This window comes from Salmo salar, chromosome ssa02 (genome assembly GCF_905237065.1).
Source record: "Salmo salar chromosome ssa02, Ssal_v3.1, whole genome shotgun sequence".
Taxonomy (NCBI): Eukaryota; Metazoa; Chordata; class Actinopteri; order Salmoniformes; family Salmonidae; genus Salmo; species Salmo salar.
This window is the reverse complement of record NC_059443.1, coordinates 74,577,288-74,599,694: the sequence shown is the minus strand read 5'-3', so window position 1 is coordinate 74,599,694 and position 22,407 is coordinate 74,577,288. Positions and strand designations below refer to the sequence as shown.

General features: G+C 44.1%; 1 protein-coding gene across 4 annotated transcripts in view; it reads left to right on the top strand.

Annotated features, from left to right (window-relative positions):
- Positions 1-22,136, top strand: part of LOC106592756 (nucleoredoxin-like protein 1) — a 32,222-nt gene extending 10,086 nt beyond the window's left edge. Inside the window, exons 2-7 of one of the 4 annotated variants that reach the window (XM_014184103.2) lie at positions 10,410-10,991; positions 13,607-13,990; positions 19,174-19,344; positions 19,753-19,913; positions 20,741-20,873; positions 21,077-22,136. In XM_014184103.2, coding sequence (XP_014039578.1) covers positions 19,180-19,344; positions 19,753-19,913; positions 20,741-20,873; positions 21,077-21,298 — 681 coding nt within the window. In that variant the 5' untranslated portion in view covers positions 10,410-10,991; positions 13,607-13,990; positions 19,174-19,179 and the 3' untranslated portion in view covers positions 21,299-22,136. Of the gene's footprint in view, positions 1-10,409; positions 10,992-13,421; positions 13,991-19,170; positions 19,345-19,752; positions 19,914-20,740; positions 20,874-21,076 lie in introns of those variants that run through there. The other 3 variants (XM_014184082.2, XM_014184111.2, XM_045709918.1) reach the window with 3 other exon arrangements.
- Positions 22,137-22,407: the final 271 nt, after the last annotated feature.

The window sequence follows — 22,407 nt, the reverse complement described above, 5'->3', positions numbered from 1 at the left end:
CAAAATATCTTTATTTTTTAAACAAGCCTTAGAAAGTTGGTTGCAATTTCAGTTTAATCCACCTGAAAAGACAGAACAAATAATACAACAAATATTGTGGTTAAATTCAAATATAGTAATTGATTAAAAAAACTGTCTTTTTGAAGAAATGTTTAAAAAATGTATAATTTTAGTGAATGATATTATAAATAGGACTGGTGGAGTGATGTCACACATGCAGCTACACAGACATATGGAAATGTCTGCTCTACCCAAAATTACAACCAATTAACCTGTTATGGCTAGGAGGCAGTATTTTCACGGCCGGATAAAAAACGTACCCGATTTAATCTGATTATTACTCCTGCCCAGAAACTAGAATATGCATATAATTATTAGCTTTGGATAGAAAACACTCCAAAGTTTCTAAAACTGATTGAATGGTGTCTGTGAGTATAACAGAACTCATTTGGCAGGCCAAAACCTGAGAAGATTCCATGCAGGAAGTGCCCTGTCTGACAATTTCTTGGCCTTCTTGATTATCTCTATCCATTACAGGGGATCTCTGCTGTTACGTGACACTTCCTACGGCTCCCATGGGCTCTCAGAAGGCGGCAAAAAGCTGAATCGTGGCTTTGCAGGCTCTGGCTGAAAAAAAGTAGCGCGTTTGGATAGTGGCTGGTCACAGTACTGTCGACCCCATGCTTTATTTTCTTTCGTCTGTTTACCTAAACGCAGATTCCCGGTCGGAATATTATCGCTTTCTTGCGAGAAAAATGGCATAAAAATTGATTTTAAACAGCGGTTGACATGCTTCGAAGTACGGTAATGGAATATTTAGAAATCTTTTGTCACGAAATGCGCCATGCTCGTGACCCTTATTTACACTTCGGATAGTGTCTTGAACGCACGAACAAAACGCCGCTATTTGGATATAACTATGGATTATTTGGGACCAAACCAACATTTGTTATTGAAGTAGAAGTCCTGGGAGTGCATTCTGACGAAGAACAGCAAAGGTAATAACATTTTTCAAATAGTAAATCTGACTTAGGTGAGTGCTAAACTTGCTGGGTGTCTAAATAGCTAGCCCTGTGATGCCAGGCTATCTACTGAGAATATTGCAAAATGTGCTTTCACCGAAAAGCTATTTTAAAATCGGACATATCGAGTGCATAGAGGAGTTCTGTATCTATAATTCTTAAAATAATTGTTATGCTTTTTGTGAACGTTTATCGTTTGTGACATTATATGCCTGCTTGAAAAATGGGTGTGTGATTATTTCTGGCTGGGTACTCTGCTGACATAATCTAATGTTTTGCTTTCGTTGTGGACAGTGTGGTTAGATTAACGAGAGTCTTGTCTTTAAAATGGTGTAAAATAGTCATATGTTTGAAAAATTGAAGTTTTTGCATTTTTGAGGTATTTGAATATCGCGCCACGGGATTACACTGGCTGTTGAAAGCGTCCCACCTAGCCCATAGAGGTTAAGCCAGTACATGTCCAGGCCCGTCTGAAGTTTGCTAGAGAGCATTTTGATGATCCAGAAGAGGATTGGGAGAATGTCATATGGTCAGATGAAACCAAAATATAACTTTTTGGTAAAAACTCAACTCGTCGTGTTTGGAGGACAAAGAATGCTGAGTTGCATCCAAAGAACACCATATCTACTGTGAAGCATGGGGGTGGAAACATCATGCTTTGGGGCTGTTTTTCTGCAAAGGGACCAGGACGACTGATTCGTGTAAAGGAAAGAATGAATGGGGCCATGTATCGTCAGATTTTGAGTGAAAACCTCCTTCCATCAGCAAGGGCATTGAAGATGAAACGTGGCTGGGTCTTTCAGCATGACAATGATCCCAAACACACCGCCCGGGCAACGAAGGAGTGGCTTCGTAAGAAGCATTTCAAGGTCCTGGAGTGGCCTAGCCAGTCTCCAGATCTCAACCCCATAGAAAATCTTTGGAGGGAGTTGAAAGTCCGTGTTGCCCAGCGACAGCCCCAAAACATCACTGCTCTAGAGGAGATCTGCATGGAGGAATGAGCCAAAATACCAGCAACAGTGTGTGAAAACCTTGTGAAGACTTACAGAAAACGTTTGACCTGTGTCATTGCCAACAAAGGGTATATAACAAACTATTGAGATAAACTTTTGTTATTGACCAAATACTTATTTTCCACCATAATTTGCAAATAAATTCATTCAAATTCCTCCAATGTGATTTTCTGGAATTTTTTTCTCATTTTGTCTGTCATAGTTGAAGTGTACCTATGATGAAAATTACAGGCTTCTCTCATCTTTTTAAGTGGAAGAACTTGCACAATTGGTGGCTGACTAAATACTTTTTTGCCCCACTGTATGCATGCGTGTATGGATATATATATTTACCCCCCAAAAATATGGGGGATTGGAAATGATGCAGACAATTACATTGATGGAAGCAATATTTTTCCGCAATATTAAGCTGATCCACCCCTAGGATAAAAATTTTAAAAAGACTGTGAGCTCTCCTTCTCTGTGGCTGACATGAGTAAAACCTTTAAACGTGTTAACCCTCACAATGCTGTCAGCTCAGACGGCATCTCTAGCCACATCCTCAGAGCATGCGCAGACCAGCTGACTGGTGTGTTTATGGGCATAATCAATCCCCATCCCAGTCTGCTGTTCCCACATGTTTCAAGATGGTCACCATTGTTCCTGTTCCCAAGAAAGCTAAGGTAACTGAACTAAATCGCTATCGCCCGTAGCACTCACTTCTGTCATCCCCTCTTCAACCTCAGGAGGCTGAGGAAATATCGCTTGTGACCTAAAACCCTCACAATCTTTCACAGATGCACACCGCCTGCTTTCACCGCCTGCTATGGCAACTGCACCGCCCCTCAACCGCAAGGCTCTCCAGAGAGTAGTGCGGTCTGCACAAAGCATCATCGGGGGCAACTACCTGCCCTCCAGGACACCTACAGCACCCGATGTCACAGGAAGGCCAAAAATATCATCAAGGACAACAACCACCCGAGCCACTACCTGTTCACCCCGCTATCATCCAGAAGGCGAGGTCAGTACAGGTTCATCAAAACTGGGACCGAGAGACTGAAAAACAGCTTCTATCTCAAGGCCATCAAACTGTTAAAGAGCCATCACTAACACAGAGAGGCTGCTGCCAACATAAAGTCTCAAATCATTGGCCACTTGAATATGTTCTCTCATGTCACCCCGCTCCTCCGCACACTCCACTGGCTTCCAGTTGAAGCTCGCATCTGCTACAAGACCATGGTGCTTGCCTACGGAGCTGTGAGTGGAACGGCACCTCCGTAACTTCAGGCTCTGATCAGTCCCTACACCCAAAGAAGGGCACTGCGTTCATCCACCTCTGGCCTGCTCGCCTCCCTACCTCTGCGGAAGCACAGTTCCCGCTCAGCCCAGTCAAAACTGTTCGCTGCTCTGGCACCCCTATGGTGGAACAAGCTCCCTCACGACGCCAGGACAGCGGAGTCAATCACCACCTTCCGGAGACACCTGAAACCCCATCTCTTTAAGGAATACCTGGGATAGGATTAAGTAATCCTTCTAACCCCCCCCCCACCCTCCCCCCCAAAAAGATATAGATGTACTATTGTAAAGTGGTTGTTCCACTGAATATCATAAGGTGAATGCACCAATTTGTAAGTCGCTCTGGATAAGAGCGTCTGCTAAATGTGTTGTAGTAGCATGTTATACAGGAGCTGTAGTCATGTGTTGTAGTAGCATGTTATACAGGAGCTGTAGACATGTGTTGTAACTACATGTTATACAGGAGCTGTAGTCATGTGTTGTAACTACATGTTATACAGGAGCTGTAGTCACGTGTTGTAACTACAAGTTATACAGGAGCTGTAGTCATGTGTTGTAACTACATGTTATACAGGAGCTGTAGTCATGTGTTGTAGTAGCATGTTATATAGGAGCTGTAGACATGTGTTGTAACTACATGTTATACAGGAGCTGTAGTCATGTGTTGTAGTAGCATGTTATACAGGAGCTGTAGACATGTGTTGTAGTAGCATGTTATACAGGAGCTGTAGACATGTGTTGTAACTACATGTTATACAGGAGCTGTAGTCATGTGTTGTAACTACATGTTATACAGGAGCTGTAGTCATGTGTTGTAGTAGCATGTTATATAGGAGCTGTAGACATGTGTTGTAACTACATGTTATACAGGAGCTGTAGTCATGTGTTGTAGTAGCATGTTATACAGGAGCTGTAGACATGTGTTGTAGTAGCATGTTATACAGGAGCTGTAGACATGTGTTGTAACTACATGTTATACAGGAGCTGTAGTCATGTGTTGTAACTACATGTTATACAGGAGCTGTAGTCATGTGTTGTAGTAGCATGTTATACAGGAGCTGTAGTCATGTGTTGTAACTACATGTTATACAGGAGCTGTAGTCATGTGTTGTAACTACATGTTATACAGGAGCTGCAGTCATGTGTTGTAACTACATGTTATACAGGAGCTGTAGTCATGTGTTGTAGTAGCATGTTATACAGGAGCTGTAGTCATGTGTTGTAGTAGCATGTTATACAGGAGCTGTAGTCATGTGTTGTAACTACAAGTTATACAGGAGCTGTAGTCATATGTTGTAACTACATGTTATACAGGAGCTGTAGTCATGTGTTGTAGTAGCATGTTATACAGGAGCTGTAGTCATGTGTTGTAGTAGCGTGTTATACAGGAGCTGTAGTCATGTGTTGTAGTAGCATGTTATACAGGAGCTGTAGTCATGTGTAGTAGTAGCATGTTATACAGGAGCTGTAGTCATGTGTTGTAGTAGCGTGTTATACAGGAGCTGTAGTCATGTGTTGCAGTAGCATGTTATACAGGAGCTGTAGTCATGTGTTTTAACTACATGTTATACAGGAGCTGTAGTCATGTGTTGTAGTAGCATGTTATACAGGAGCTGTAGTCATGTGTTGTAGTAGCATGTTATACAGGAGCTGTAGTCATGTGTTGTAACTACAAGTTATACAGGAGCTGTAGTCATGTGTTGTAACTACATGTTATACAGGAGCTGTAGTCATGTGTTGTAGTAGCAATTTATACAGGAGCTGTAGTCATGTGTTGTAGTAGCGTGTTATACAGGAGCTGTAGCCATGTGTTGTAGTAGCATGTTATACAGGAGCTGTAGTCATGTGTTGTAGTAGCATGTTATACAGGAGCTGTAGTCATGTGTTGTAGTAGTGTGTTATACAGGAGCTGTAGTCATGTGTTGCAGTAGCATGTTATACAGGAGCTGTAGTCATGTGTTTTAACTACATGTTATACAGGAGCTGTAGTCATGTGTTGTAACTACATGTTATACAGGAGCTGTAGTCATGTGTTGTAGTAGCATGTTATACAGGAGCTGTAGTCATGTGTTGTAACTACATGTTATACAGGAGCTGTAGTCATGTGTTGTAGTAGCATGTTATACAGGAGCTGTAGTCATGTGTTGTAACTACAAGTTATACAGGAGCTGTAGTCATGTGTTGTAACTACATGTTTTACAGGAGCTGTAGTCATGTGTTGTAGTAGCATGTTATACAGGAGCTGTAGTCATGTGTTGTAGTAGCGTGTTATACAGGAGCTGTAGCCATGTGTTGTAGTAGCATGTTATACAGGAGCTGTAGTCATGTGTTGTAGTAGCATGTTATACAGGAGCTGTAGTCATGTGTTGTAGTAGCGTGTTATACAGGAGCTGTAGTCATGTGTTGCAGTAGCATGTTATACAGGAGCTGTAGTCATGTGTTTTAACTACATGTTATACAGGAGCTGTAGTCATGTGTTGTAGTAGCAGGTTATACAGGAGCTGTAGTCATGTGTTGTAACTACATGTTATACAGGAGCTGTAGTCATGTGTTGTAGTAGCATGTTATACAGGAGCTGTAGTCATGTGTTGTAACTACATGTTATACAGGAGCTGTAGTCATGTGTTGTAGTAGCATGTTATACAGGAGCTGTAGTCATGTGTTGTAACTACATCTTATACAGGAGCTGTAGTCATGTGTTGTACCTACATGTTATACAGGAGCTGTAGTCATGTGTTGTAGTAGCATGTTATACAGGAGCTGTAGTCATGTGTTGTAACTACATGTTATACAGGAGCTGTAGTCATGTGTTGTAACTACATGTTATACAGGAGCTGTAGTCGTGTGTTGTAGTAGCATGTTATACAGGAGCTGGAGTCTGTGTTCTAGTAACATGTTATACAGGAGCTGTAGTCATGTGTTGTAACTACGTGTTATCTTCTATGGGCTAGGTGGGACCTACTCAACAGCCAGTGTAATCCCGTGGCGCGATATTCAAATACCTCAAAAATGCAAAAACTTCAATTTTTCAAACATATGACTATTTTACACCATTTTAAAGACAAGACTCTCGTTAATCTAACCACACTGTCCGATTTCAAAAAGGCTTTACAACGAAAGCAAAACATTAGATTATGTCAGCAGAGTACCCAGCCAGAAATAATCAGACACCCATTTTTCAAGCTAGCATATAATGTCACATAAACCCAAACCACAGCTAAATGCAGCACTAACCTTTGATGATCTTCATCAGATGACAACCCTAGGACATTATGTTATACAATACATGCATGTTTTGTTCAATCAAGTTCATATTTATATCAAAAACCAGCTTTTTACATTAGCATGTGACTAGCATGTGACTAGCATTCCCACCGAACACTGCCGGTGAATTTACTAAATTACGCACGATAAACGTTCACAAAAAACATAACAATTATTTTAAGAATTATAGATACAGAACTCCTCTATGCACTCGATATGTCCGATTTTAAAATAGCTTTTCGGTGAAAGCACATTTTGCAATATTCTCAATAGATAGCCCGGCATCACAGGGCTAGCTATTTAGACACCCAGCAAGTTTAGCACTCACCAAAGTCAGATTTACTATAAGAAAAATGTTATTACCTTTGCTGTTCTTCGTCAGAATGCACTCCCAGGACTTCTACTTCAATAACAAATGTTGGTTTGGTCCCATATAATCCATTGTTATATCCAAATAGCGGCGTTTTGTTCGTGCATTCAAGACACTATCCGAAAGGGTAAATAAGGGTGACGAGCATGGCGCATTTCGTGACAAAAAAATTCTAAATATTCCATTACCGTACTTCGAAGCATGTCAACCGCTGTTTAAAATAAATTTTTACGCCATTTTTCTCGTAAAAAAGCGATAACATTCAGACCGGGAAAGCCTGTATACGTACAAAGAGATAGAAAATAAATACATCTCGTGCCCTCGTGCACGAGCGTGAGTCTCAGAGTACTCTGACCAGCCACTATCCAAACGCGATAATGTCTTTCAGCCAGAGGCTGCCTCGATATCATTCAGCTTTTTCCCGGGTTCTGAGAGCCTATGGGAGCCGTAGGAAGTGTCACGTTACGGCAAAGATCCTCAGTCTTCAATAAAAAGAGCCAAGATGAACAACAACTTGTCAGAGAGGGCGCTTCCTGTTTGGAATCTTCTCAGGTTTTTGCCTGCCATATGAGTTCTGTTATACTCACAGACACCATTCAAACAGTTTTAGAAACTTTAGGGTGTTTTCTATCCAAAGCCAATAATTATATGCATATTCTAGTTACTGGGCAGGAGTAGTAACCAGATTAAATCGGGTACGTTTTTTATCCGGCCGTGTCAATACTGCCACCTATCCCTAACAGGTTAAACAGGAGCTGTAGTCATGTGTTGTAGTAGCGTGTTATACAGGAGCTGTAGTCATGTGTTGTAACTACATGTTATACAGGAGCTGTGTGTGTGTGTGTGTGTGTGTGTGTGTGTGTGTGTGTGTGTGTGTGTGTGTGTGTGTGTGTGTGTGTGTGTGTGCGTGCCAAGAGCAGGACAGAGAGAGTAGTGTGTACTTAACAGTGTGTTGCTGGAGGTTGTTGTTGTATGGAAGTTGCACAGGCTATGTCCCATATGACACTCTATTCCCTATATAGTTCACTACCTGAGCCCTATGGATCTTTGCCAAAAGTAGTGCACTATATAAGGAAGAGGGGTCTATTTGAGTGACAGCCTGAGTGTTTACAGTCAATATGGTAGAATACCAATGAGTTAAATGAGCTATGTGTGATAGAGAGACAGGGAGAGAAGGTGACATAGAGACAGGGAGAGAAGGTGACAGAGAGACAGGGAGAGAAGGTGACATAGAGAAAGGGAGAGAAGGTGACAGAGAGACGGAGAGAAGGTGAAAGAGAGACAGGGAGAGAAGGTGACAGAGAGACAGGGAGAGAAGTTGAAAGAGAGACAGGGAGAGAAGGTGACAGAGAGACGGGGAGAGAAGGTGACAGAGAGACGGGGAGAGAAGGTGACAGAGAGACGGGGAGAAAAGGTGACAGAGATACAGGGAGAGAAGGTGACAGAGAGACGGGGAGCGAAGGTGACAGAGAGACAGGGAGAGAAGGTGACAGAGAGACATCCTGAGAGTTGGACACTGTACAGTCAATATGGTAGGATAGTAATGAGTTAAATGAGCCATGTGTGACAGAGAGAGGGAGTGAAGGTGAGGAAGTTAAAGCGAGGGAAGAGAAAAGAAGAACTTCCAAAGAGGAGAGTTCAAGACTCCTCTTTGGAGGATATATTCAGAGGTCTGATAGAGGGACAGAAAGAGAGAAAGAGAGAAATGGGGGGTCGACATACCTGTTACCTGGACTCCAGACAATGCAAGTGTGGTTATCACTGTTTAATGCATTTGAAATTACAACACACTTTACCTCTCTCCCTCATGCTCTCCCCTCTCTCCCCTCTCGCTCTCCCCTCTCTCACCTCTCCTCCCTCTGTCCCCGACCCCTCTCTCCCCTTCTTACTAGCTTCCTCGCTCTCTCTCTCTCTCTCTCTCTCTCTCTCTCTCTCTCTCTCTCTCTCTCTCTCTCTCTCTCTCCCTCTCTCATTCAGCAGACTCTCTTAACCAGAGAGACTTACAGTCAGTGCTTTCAACTAAGCTAGATAAAACAACCACATATTGTTGCATGTGAATACTTTCCTCAATAAAGCAGCTATCAGCAGACCCGGGCTAGTAATGAGTTGGACACCCGTGGTTTACTGGTTTACTGGTTTATTGGTTTACTGGTTTCCTGGTTTATTGGTTTACTGGTTTACTGGTTTACTGGTTTATTGGTTTACTGGTTTACTGGTTTATTGGTTTACTGGTTTACTGGTTTATTGGTTTACTGGTTTCCTGATTTATTGGTTTACTGGTTTACTGGTTTATTGGTTTATTGGTTTACTGGTTTATTGGTTTACTGGTTTCCTGGTTTATTGGTTTACTGGTTTACTGGTTTACTGGTTTACTGGTTTACTGGTTTATTGGTTTATTGGTTTACTGGTTTACTGGTTTATTGGTTTACTGGTTTACTGGTTTATTGGTTTACTGGTTTACTGGTTTACTGGTTTATTGGTTTACTGGTTTATTGGTTTACTGGTTTCCCTATTTCTCACAAGGGAAAGCTGGTTGTTGGGGTGGGGAGGGGGGGGTTGATGTGATGATGCCACCATAAAATCCGTGTGGTGCAGCATGATAACGTGAACGTAATTGGTCAAGAATCTCAAGTTCTGAGTGTTCTGAATTTGGTCATTTATAGAGTGGTATCTTAGATGACAGTTGTGTTTGGAGACGTTAGCTCAGCAATGTGACCATGTTTCAGTTGGAAAAACCACAATCCGTTTATAAAAAAAAAAAAATCTTCTTCTTTCAACATAACATTTGTGTGTTGTATATATGACTGTCTAAATGAGTCTGAGGCGTGCTGATGGTTAGTTTGGCTGTCTGTAAATAAATGGGCAGGTTGTAGGTTGATTCTGGAGAGAGATTGGATAGCGTGCATCGCAGCACATCGGGCAGCTGTGATCCAGATTATTGCCAGGCAGTGGTCCCGTGTGGGCAGGATTTAAATCCAATCCCCAAGCCTAACCCTCATGTAAGTTGAGACATCCTCAGTTACACAAAGCTCATAAAACTCTGTTTTGAAAGTACTGACTTTATGACCAAAAATTCTATTTCCACTTTGTAGTCAATTTTGCAACTAGAACAAAAAAACTATCTGACTCATATCGATGCCACGTTTTCAACCAGAGAGGTTATTTTCTTCGGCTCAGTCGCTCTATAATGAGCATTGCTATAGTGGCACACCTGCAAAAAAAGGACTTTCTATCTACCTCTATTGTCCGCAAGCACAACAAACTTTCTACTGGGGTTTATTCACTAGGAACCAAACAGAACCAAACAGAATGAAACTGGAAAGGACCTACCTGAATTTGTCCAAAATAAATGTTTGTTTCCTTTGCAAAACGTTTTGCCACTGTGTGACTATTGAACACACCCCTGGTGTGTATCATGTTCTATAAGAAGGAACCTCTATCTACCTCTATGGTGTGTACCTGCAGGCTGAACGACTGGCGTGATGAAGGACTTCACACCCCTCTACAGACGCCACTACTGTTCCTGTCTCCTGGAGCGTGTGCAGAACCAGCTGTGAGACACAGACCCTTACTGCAACATCCTGGAAGAACACGCGTCACTTCCTGTCTATGGATCCAAATCTACTCCATGGTTGTATCCCCTTGTTCTTGACCTGTGCACCCCTCCTCTCCTCTCCCAGGATGTGATCCCCAACAGTGGGGTGCTACTGGAGGATGCTCTGCTACAGTATCTGGATAGCAGGTGGAGACGGCTCCACCTTCAGGTCACAAAGAGTTATGCAGTCCAGAGCCACGGCTCTAAAGAGGAGAAGAAACAGTCCAATGGGAAGGTTGGTGGGTTCAGTTTCAGTTATTAAATTGGTTCTAACGTGTGTGTGTGTGTGTGTGTGTGTGTGTGTGTGTGTGTGTGTGTGTGTGTGTGTGTGTGTGTGTGTGTGTGTTTTCAGGTGTATGGAGGTGGCTGGGAGCGCAGGAGGGATGTGGTTCTGTCTGGCTGTCACACCTGTACCTCCATCCTGGTGGACAACATGTGTCAGCACATCACAGGTACTTCATAACAGCTTTATAACACCCCTATAACAACTTTATAGTGAGATTGTAGGTAGTCGTTAGTCGGTACACAACACACTGTTAAACCAAGTTAAGATACCAACTTTATAACAGCTTTATAACAGCTTTATAACACATTTATTACACCTTTATAGCAACGTGAAACACCATTATAATACCTTTATAATAGCTTATAATACCTTTATAACTGCTTTTAATACCTGTATAATACCTTTATAATACCTTATAATACCTTTATAACTGCTTTTAATACCTGTATAATACCTGTATAATACCTTAATAATAGCTTATAATAGCTTATAATACCTTTATAACTGCTTGTAATACCCGTATAATACCTTTATAAAACCTTTATAACAGCTTATAATAGCTTTATAATAACTTTATAAGAAAGTCAAATCAAAGCTTTTAGATTTTTAAAGTGCTTTGTCTTGAAAACATAATTAACTGCTGACATGTAAAATGCACTTTGAGATTGATGCCCTTTGAGATTATTCTTGTATAACGAAAGCGCTTTACAAACCTTATGATTATTATGAATCGTATTATTTTTTTTTAAAAAGAACGTCACTGTGCTTGCTTAGCCATACCTCCTATTTTTTTATTCCGATTTTTCAGGGGATGCTGCAGCACCCTCAGGACCCCTACTTCCCACATCTATGAAGATTCCCCTGGTTCACTCCCAAATATTCCATGTTATATGTGCAATTCCTTATCACACCACACAGGGGCGCTACAGTTCATCTCTTTTGAGTCTGTATTACAAAAATCGTCAAGCAGTTTTATTTTTATTTTTTATTTCACCTTTATTTAACCAGGTAGGCTAGTTGAGAACAAGTTCTCATTTACAACTACGACCTGGTCAAGATAAAGCACAGCAGTTCAACACATAAAACAACACAGAGTTACACATGGAATAAACAAACATACAGTCAATAATACAGTAGAAAAAAAGAAAACTCTATATACAGTGTGTGCAAATGAGGTAAGATAAGGGACGTAAGGCAATAAATAGGCCATGGTGGCGAAGTAATTACAATATAGCAATTAAAAACTGGAATGGTAGATGAGCAGAAGATGAAAGTGCAAGTAGAGATACTGGGGTGAAGAGTAAGATAAATAAATAAATACAGTATGGGGATGAGGTAGTTGGATGGGCTGTTTACAGATGGGCTATGTACAGGTGTAGTGATCTATGAGCTACTCTGACAGCTGGTGCTTAAAGCTAGTGAGGGAGATATGAGTCTCCAACTTCAGTGATTTTTCAGTTTGTTCCAGTCATTGGCAGCAGAGAGCTGGAAGGAAAGGCGACCAAAGTAGGAATTGGCTTTGGGGGTGACCAGTGAGATATACCTGCTGGAGCGCATGCTACGGGTGGGTGCTGCTATGGTGTCCAGTGAGCTGAGATAAGGCGGGGCTTTACCTAGCAGGGTCTTGTAGATGACCTGGAGCCAGTGGGTTTGGCGACGAGTATGAAGTGAGGGCCAGCCAACGAGAGTGTACAGGTCGCAGTGGTGGGTAATATATGGGACTTTGGTGACAAAACGGACGGCACTGTGATAGACTGCATCCAATTTGTTGAGTAGAGTGTTGGAGGCTATTTTATAAATGACATCGCCGAAGTCGAGGATCGGTAGGATGGTCAGTTTTACGAGGGTATGTTTGGCAGCATGAGTGAAGGAGGCTTTGTTGCGAAATAGGAAGCCGATTCTAGATTTCGTTTTGGATTGGAGATGTTTAATATGAGTCTGGAAGGAGAGTTTAAAGTCTAACCAAACACCTAGATATTTGTAGTTATCCACATATTCTAAGTTAGAACCGTCCAGAGTAGTGATGCTGGTCGGGCGGACAGGTGCAGGCAGCGATCGGTTGAAGAGCATGCATTTGGTTTGACTTGCATTTAAGAGCAGTTGGAGGCCACGGAAGGAGAGTTGTATGTCATTGAAGCTCGTCTGGAGGTTAGTTAACACAGTGTCCAAAGAAGGGCCAGATGTATACAGAATGGTGTATCTAGTTGAATGGTGTATCTAGTTGTATCACAGTTGAATCTGGTTGCCTTCAGGGGGTGTCTTCTTTCGAGATTTTGCATGAGCTGCACCAAGAGCAAGCCAAGGGAAGGGTGGATCACCTCTCTCTCTCTCTCTCTCTCTCTCTCTCTATGAGATTAGTCTGCAGGTATTTTCAGCCTGTGTTTCTTATTGGATTAACACCAACACACTTCATAGTAATCATTTAACACCACAGTCAGCAGACACACACACACACACACACACACACACACACACACACACACACACACACACACACACACACACACACACACACACACACACACACACACACACACACACACACATACACACACACACACACACAGAGAGAGAGTCTGGACACAGCACCACCACCCGTCACCCTCTCTTTCTCTCTCCTCTGTCTTTCTCTCTTCTCCCCTCTCCTTCTGATATAATGTGATTAGTGTAGTTGATCCGCTGGGGTTTAGCTGACTTACCTCTCTCTCTCTGTCTCTCTCTCTCTCTGTCTCTCTCTCTGTCTCTCTCTCTTTCTTCTATCTCTCTCTGTCTCCCACACAGGTGATATTCTCAGTGTCTGACTCACCCTACTCTTCTGACCCAGCTAATCTCCCACTCTAGGGGGAGGAGAGGGGAGGCGACAGGGAGAGAGACACAGGGACAGAGAGAGAGAGAGAGAGAGAGAGAGAGAGAGAGAGAGAAACAGAGCGAGAGAGGGAGGGAAAACACTGGGAAGAGAAGCAGACGAATAAAGAATGAAGGAATAACGGAAAGAAGGGAGCGAGGGAGAGTGAGGGAGAGAGAGAGGGAGGGAAACAACAGAGGAAGAGACAAGATGAAGATGAAGAAAAATTGATAACAGGAACGGTTTTTTGGACAACCTGCCAGACGGAGAGACAGAGAGGACTACAGACTACAGTCTGAAGGTCAACTCGGAGATATCTGGTAGATATGTGTTCGATCTAGAGATAGTTTTAGTCCACCTATTATGCCATCGTTGACTTGAATGGGGAGGCCTGTTCTGTAGATTATAATTCCAGGGTAGATATATTATGGGTGCTTACCAAATGTAGCTTACAGGGCTAACTAGTTAGCAACACAACAATATTTTTATTTTTTGTTATTATTTTTCTTTATTTAACCAGGTAAGCTAGTAGAGAACATGTTCTCATTTACAACTGCGACCTGGCCAAGATAAAGCAAAGCAGTGCGACACAAACAACAACACAGAGTTACACATGGAATAAACAAGCGTACAGTCTATAACACAATAGAACAAATAGAAAGTCTATATACAGATGGCGTGCAAATGGCGTGAGGAGGTAAGGCAATAAATAGGGCATAGTAGCGAAGTAATTACCATTTAGCAGATTAACACTGGAGTGATAGATGAGCAGATGATGATGTGCAAGTAGAGATACTGGTGTGCAAAAGAGCAGAAAAGTAAATTAAAACAATATGGGGATGAGGTAGGTAGATTGGGTGGGCTATTTACAGATGGACTATGTACAGCTGCTCAGATAACTGATGTTTAAAGTTAGTGAGGGAAATATAAGTCTCCAGCTTCAGCGATTTTTGCAATTCGTTCTAGTCACTGGCTGCAGAGAACTGGAAGAAAATGCAGCCAAAGCAGGTGTTGGCTTTGGGGATGACCAGTGAGATATACCTGCTGGAGCGCGTGCTACGGGTGGGTGTTGTTATCATGACCAGTGAGCTGAGATGAGGCGGATCTTTACCTAGCATAGACTTATAGATGACCTGGAGCCAGTGGGTCTGGCGACGAATATGTAGTGAGGGCCAGCCGACTAGAGCATACAGGTCGCAGTGGTGGGTGGTATAAGGAGCTTTGGTAACAAAACAGACGGCACTGTGATAGACTGCATCCAGTTTGCTGAGTAGGGTATTGGAAGCTATTTTGTAGATGACATTCCCGAAGTCGAGGATCGGTAGGATAGTCAGTTTTACTAGGGTAAGTTTGGTGGCGTGAGTGAAGGAGGCTTTGTTGCGAAATAGAAAGCCGATTCAAGATTTGATTTTGGATTGGAGATGTTTAATATGAGTCTGGAAGGAGAGTTTACAGTCTAACCAGACACCTAGGTATTTGTTGTTGTCCACGTATTCTAGGTCAGAACCGTCCAGAGCAGTGACGCTAATCGGCCGGGCGGGTGAGGGCAGTGAACGGTTGAAAAGCATGCATTTGGTTTTACTAGCATTTAAGAGCAGTTGGAGGCCATGGAAGGAGTGTTGTATCGCATTGAAGCTCGTTTGGAGGTTAGTTAACACAGTGTCCAAAGAAGGGCCAGATGTATACAGAATGGTGTAGTCTGCGTAGAGGTGGATCAGGGAATCAACCGCAGCAATAGCGACATCGTTGATATATACAGAGAAAATAGTCGGCCCGAGAATTGAACTCTGTGGTACTCCCATAGAGACTGCCAGAGGTCTGGACAACAGGCCCTCAGATTTGACACACTGAACTCTGTCTGCGAAGTAGTTGGTGAACCAGGCGAGGCAGTCATTTGAGAAACCAAGGCTACTGAGTCTGCCGATAAGAATACGATGATTGACAGAGTCGAAAGCCTTGGCCAGGTCGATGAAGACAGCTGCACAGTACTGTCTTTTATCGATGGCGGTTATGATATCGTTTAGTACCTTGAGCGTGGCTGAGGTGCACCCCTGACCAGCTCGGAAACCGGATTGCACAGCGGAGAAGGTACGGTTGGATTCGAAATGGTCAGTGATCTGCTTGTTAACTTGGCTTTCGAAGACTTTAAAAAGGCAGGGCAGGATAGATATAGGTCTATAACAGTTTGGGTCTAGAGTGTCACCCCCTTTGAAGAGGGGGATGACCGCAGCAGCTCTCCAATCTTTAGGGATCTCGGACGATATGAAAGAGAGGTTGAAGAAACTGGCAATAGGGGTTGCAACAATGGCGGAGGATAATTTTAGAAAGAGGATCCAGATTGTCTAGCCCAGCTGATTTGTACGGGTCCAGGTTTTGCAGCTCTTTCAGAACATCTGCTATCTGGATTTGGGTGAAGGAGAAGCTGGGGAGGCTCGGGCAAGTAGCTGCGGGGGGTGCGGAGCTGTTGGCCGGGGTTGGGGTAGCCAGGAGGAAAGCATGGCCAGCCGTAGAGAAATCCTTATTGAAATTTTTGATTATCATGGATTTATTGGTGGTGACCGTGTTACCTAGCCTCAGTGCAGTGGGCAGCTGGGAGGAGGTGCTCTTGTTCTCCATGGACTTTACAGTGTCCCAAAACTGTTTTACAAAGCTAGCATTTGCTTTCCTGACTGACTGCGTGTATTGGTTTCTGACTTCCCTGAACAGTTGCATATCACGGGGACTATTCGATGCTATTGCAGTCTGGCACAGGATGTTTTTGTGATGGTCAAGGGCAGTCAGGTCTGGAGTGAACCAAGGGCTATATCTGTTCTTAGTTCTACATTTTTTGAAAGGGGCATGCTTATTTAATTACTTTTAAAGAACGACCAGGCATCCTTGACTGACGGGATGAGGTCAATATCCTTCCAGGATACCCGGGCCAGGTCGATTAGAACGGCCTGCTCGCTGAAGTGCTTTAGGGAGCGTTTGACAGTGATGAGGGGTGGTCGTTTGACCGCGGACCCATAGCGGATGCAGGCAATGAGTCAGTGATCGCTGAGATCCTGATTGAAAACAGCAGAGGTGTATTTGGAGGGCAAGTTGGTCAGGATGATATCTATGAGGGTGCCCATGGTTACGGATTTAGGGTTGTACCTGATGGGTTCCTTGATGATTTGTGTGAGATTGAGGGCATCTAACTTAGATTGTAGGACTGCCGGGGTGTTAAGCATATCCCAGTTTCGGTCACCTAACAGATCGAACTCTGAAGATAGATGAGAGGCAATCAATTCACATATGGTGTCCAGGGCACAGCTGGGAGCTGAGGGGGGTCTATAACAGGCGGCAACAGTGAGAGACTTATTTCTGGAGAGATTCAATTTTAAAATTAAAAGCGCGAACTGTTTGGGCATAGACCTGGAAAGTATGACAGAACTTTGCAAGCTATCTCTGCAGTAGATTGCAACTCCTCCCCCTTTGGAAGTTCTATCTTGATGGAAAATGTTGTAGTTGGGTATGGAAATCTCAGAATTTTTGGTGGCCTTCCTAAGCCAGAATTCAGATACGGCAAGGACATCAGGGTTGGCGGAGTGTGCTAAAGCAGTGAGTAAAACAAACTTAGGGAGGAGGCTTCTGATGTTAACATGCATGAAACCAAGGCTTTTTTTATTACAGAAGTCAACAAATGAGAGTGCCTGGGGACATGCAGGGCCTGGGGTAACCTCTACATCACCCGAGGAACAGAGGAGTAGGATGAGGGTACGGCTAAAGGCTATCAAAATTGGTCATCTAGTGCGTTGGGGACAGAGAATAAAAGGAGCAGATTTCTGGGCGTGGTAGAATAGATTCAGGGCATAATGTGCAGACAGGGGTATGGTGGGGTGCGGGTACAGTGGAGGTAAGCCCAAGCACTGAGTGATGATAAGAGAGGTTGCATCTCTGGACACGCTGGTTATACTGGGTGAGGTCACCGCATGTGTGGGACGTGGGACAAAGGAGGTATCTTGGGCATTTAGAGTGGGACTATGGGCTCCGCAGTAAACTAAACCAATGATAACTATCCTAAACAACAGTATACAAGGCATATTGACATTTGAGAGAGACATAAAGTGAGGCATAAAGCAATCACAGGTGTTGATTGGGAGAGCTAGCTAAGACAACAACGGGTAAGACAACAACAGCTAATCAGCTAAGACAACAACAACAGGTAAAATGGCGATGAATGGGCAGAGAGGGTCGGTTAACTACACACAGGGCCTGAGTTCGGTGCTGGGACCGACAGATAAATAAAAAATAAACAAAGTGGAATACCGTGATAAATGAACAGTCCAGCAGGCATCAGCTATGTAGCCAAGTGATCATAGGGTACAGTGAACAGCAATAGATGGAACAGGGAAGCCGCGGGGTAGTAATTACTACGCTAGCACATGGGAGACACAGCGTTTAAAGTTAGCAGGCTGGGGTAAGTAGAAGGGTCTGCCCCAACATCCAGCAAAGGCCGGTTGAGGGCACCGTGGATGGAATTACGTCTTGACAAAGGGTCCGGGCCATATGGCGAAAGAGGTATTGTAGTTGTAGTAATTTAGTTTGCTATCCGGGAGATGCGCCTGGCTCGCGGCTAACTGGTGCTAGCTCCGGGGCAGGGGCATTAGCCACTATAGCCACTCGATAGCAGCTAGCTAGCAGCGATGATTCGATGCAAAGGTCCAGAGCTTATGGCAAGTATTCGGTGGAGTAGTGGATTCTAGCCGTGTTGGGGGTAGAGTCCGGGAGGCGTCAGGTGAGTAGCCGGGTGATCACAGAGTAGGCCGGGAGGTGGGCCTGACTCAGGGCTAGCTTCGGGGTTGGGTCACTCGGTGGCAGCTAGCTAGCTGTGATGATCAGGAATAATGGTCTAGGGTTTATGGCAGGAATCCGGTGTTGTAGTGGAGAAAAACAGTCCAAGGCTGGTAGGTATCCAGGCTAAAAAACGACTGGTGCCTGTGCAGAAGGTAAAGGCCACTAGCAATGGCTAACAATGACTAAATAGCTAGTAGCTAATTAGCTGGTTAGCTTCTGATGGCTAGCTCCTGATGGAGGTTCTGGCTATAACGTCTAAATATTGGATCCGTGCCACATTCAGTGAGGCGGGTTACCGGAAGGTATATTGAATTTAAAAATGGAAAAGAGATTGAAAAATATATTGAAATATATACAAAAAAGACGAAAATAGAAAAAGTAAACGAGAGGATGACAAACCACGTCTGCACTGCTACGCCATCTTGGGAGAAAAAAAAATTATATATACATATATTTATGCTTAGCTCATCTTAGCTGAGAGAGGCTGAGTCCTCAAATGGCATTCCCTATCATGTGCACTACTTTTAACCAGGACCCATGGCCACCTATTCCCTATCTAGTGCACTACTTTTGTCTGAGTCCTCACTTCTCATGCAACTTCAATGGGGTGTACTGACGTGATTTCTCTCCCTCTCTCCTGTCTCTCTCTTGTTCCTTCTCCTCTCTCCTCTCCTCCCCACAGTAGTAGACCATGGTAGATTTGTTCCTAGGTCGTTCACTAGTATGTAACAACAGAGACCGTGTTGAGTACGATACGGAACGGGAAGTCATCCTCCGTCTCCAGAACCGGATCCTGCTCCTGTTCTTTGGTTCCGCAGACTGCCAACGGTGCCAGGAGTTCGTCCCAACGCTTAAGGTAAACACACACACCGCTAGCAGGCTCCTAGGCGCACACACACACACACACACGCACACATATATACACACACATTGACTCACTTGTCAATCTATAGTCTCTCTTTTCTCTCTCTCTCTCTTTCTCTTTCCTCTGTCTCTCTCTCGTCTTTTCTCTCTCTCATTCTCTTTTCTCTCTCTCTCTCGTTCTCTTTTCTCTCTCTCTTTCTCTTTTCTCTCTCTCGTTCTCTTTTCTCTCTCTCGTTCTCTTCTCTCTCTCTCTCTCTCTCTCTCTCTCTCTCTCTCTCTCTCTCTCTCTCTCTCTCTCTCTCTCTGCCAATTAAGGTATTATAAACATCTCATATCTTGCTTGCCTCCCTCCCTCTACACCCTTCCCCTTTCCTTCCCTCCATCTACCCCCTCCACTTAGGACTTCTTCAAGCGTCTAACTGATGAGTTCTACGTGGAACGCTCCGCCCAGTTGGTCCTTCTGTTCATCAGCCTGGACCAATCAGAGGAGCAGCTGGAGAACCTCCTCAAAGAGCTGCCCAAGAAATGCCTGTTCCTAACCCACGATGACCCCTATCGCAGGTATGGATGGATGGGGTTGGGTGGGTGGGGAGGAGAAATGTCTGTTCCTAACCCACGATGACCCCTATCACAGGTATGGATGGATGGGGTTGGGTGGGTGGGTGGGTGGGTGGGTGGGGAGGAGAAATGCCTGTTCCTAACCCACGATGACCCCTATCACAGGTATGGATGGATGGGGTTGGGTGGGTGGGTGGGTGGGTGGGGGGTGGGTGGGGAGGAGAAATGCCTGTTCCAAACCCACAATGACCCCTATCACAGGTATGGATGGATGGGGTTGGGTGGGTGGGTGGGTGGGTGGGGAGGAGAAATGCCTGTTCCTAACCCACGATGACCCCTATCACAGGTATGGATGGATGGGGTTAGGTGGGGAGGAGAAATGCCTGTTCCTAACCCACAATGACCCCTATCGCAGGTATGGATGGATGGGTTGGGTGGGAAGGATGGGGTTTGGTAGGGTGGGGAGGGGAGGAGTGTTTGTCTATAGAGTGTGTGTGTATCTTGCACTGTGAGCGTGTGTGTATAGAGTGATTGTGTGTATGTAATGTGTATGTGTGTGGGTGTGTATATAACGTGTGTGTATGACAACTGTCAACTGTCTGTCTGTCTGTCTGTCTGTCTGTCTGTCTGTCTGTCTGTCTGTCTGTCTGTCTGTCTGTCTGTCTGTCTGTCTGTCTGTCTGTCTGTCTGTCTTTGTGTGTGTGTCTGTCTGTCTGTGTGTGTGTGTGTGTGTGTCTGTGTCTATAGAGTATGCATGTATGTGTATATCTTACACTGTGTGTGGGTGTGTATATAACGTGTCTGTGTGTGTGTGTGTGTGTGTGTATCAGAGAGCTGGAGTCTATGTTTGAGGTAGAGGACGTACCGAGGGTGGTGGTTCTGCGTCCAGACTGTTCTGTTCTATCTCCCAACGCTGTCTCTGAGATAAGCAGCCTCGGAACCGACTGCTTCCACAACTGGCAGGTGTGTGTGTGTAATGGATAATGTCTCTGTGTGTGTGTGTGTGTGTGTGTGTGTGTGTGTGTGTGTGTGTGTGTGTGTGTGTGTGTGTGTGTGTGTGTGTGTGTGTGTGTGTGTGTGTGTGTGTGTGTGTGTATGTATGTTTCTATATATTATTTGTGTGTAGGTGTGTATATAATGTGTGTATAACAACGTGTGTCTGACAGGAATCAGCTGAGCTTATCGACAGGAACTTCATGCTGAACGAGGAGTTTGATGACAAAAAGATGCGGAGCGTCACTGACCCGATACGCCGCCTCAAATACAAGGTGAAGACGAAGAAGAGGAAGAGGCAGTGGGGGTGGGGGGGTGGTGGAGCCGGAGAGGATGAGGGAGAGGAGGAGGAGGACGAGCAGGAGGAGGAGGAAAGAGGAGAGAAAGAAGGATGAGAAGCAGAATGGAGGAGGAGCTTGTGGAGGAGGAGGAAGAGAAGGAGGTAGAGAAGGAGGATGATGAAGAGGAGGTGGAAGGTGGTCCTGGGGTTGAGATGTGTATAATATTGTGCGTGTGTATATATCGTGTGTATATAAAAGGGAAGAGGAAGAATGAGAAAAGTAGGTGGGATTCCACTCCACTCTTAAGCACAGGCCAATCATGTGAATTATCTCCAATGACTGGTTGGTTCTGTCAAGACAGACCTCTTGATTGGTTGATTGTCGCTTCTGTTAATGACTGGATTGCTGATGCTGCCAAGACAATTGTTGTGTCCCAAGTGGCACCCTATTGCCTTCATAGTGCACTATTTATGATCAGGGCCCATAGAGCTCTGGTCAAAAGTAGTGCACTATGTAGGGATGTAGTGTGACATTCGGGATATAGCCAATAATGGGTTGTAGTGATATAAAGCTTTTCATTAGGCCTCAAAACACTCATGCTAATGCTGATGCTAACTAACGATTAGCAATGACTAAATAATATGAACTGATGCTAACAAGCGATTAGCAATCACTGAATAATATGAACTGATGCTAACTAGCGGTTAGCAACACCAATTGCACACTCCCTCAAAACTGGAGATATCTGTGGCACTGTAGAGAGAGAGAGAGAGCACAAGGTGCCCCTGTGTAATGGTCATGCTGTTTAATCAGCTTCTTGATATGCCACCCCTGTCAGGTGGATGGATTATCTTGGCAAAGGAGAAATACTCACTAACACGAACATAAACAAATTTGTGCATTTTTTTGTTGTTGAGATATACGATTTTTGTGCATATGGAACATTTCTGGGATTTTTTTTATTTTTGCAGCTCATGAAACATGGTACCAAAACATTGCATGTTGCATTTATATGAGAGAGAGAAGCCCACTGCTGGCTTGCTTCTGAAGTTAAGCAGGGTTGGTCCTGGTCAGTCCCTGGATGGGAGACCAGATGCTGCTGGAAGTGGTGTTGGAGGGCCGGTAGGAGGCACTCTTTCCTCTGGTCTAAAAAAATATCCCAATGCCCCAGGGCAGTGATTGGGGACACTGCCCTGTGTAGGGTGCTGTCTTTCGGATGGAAC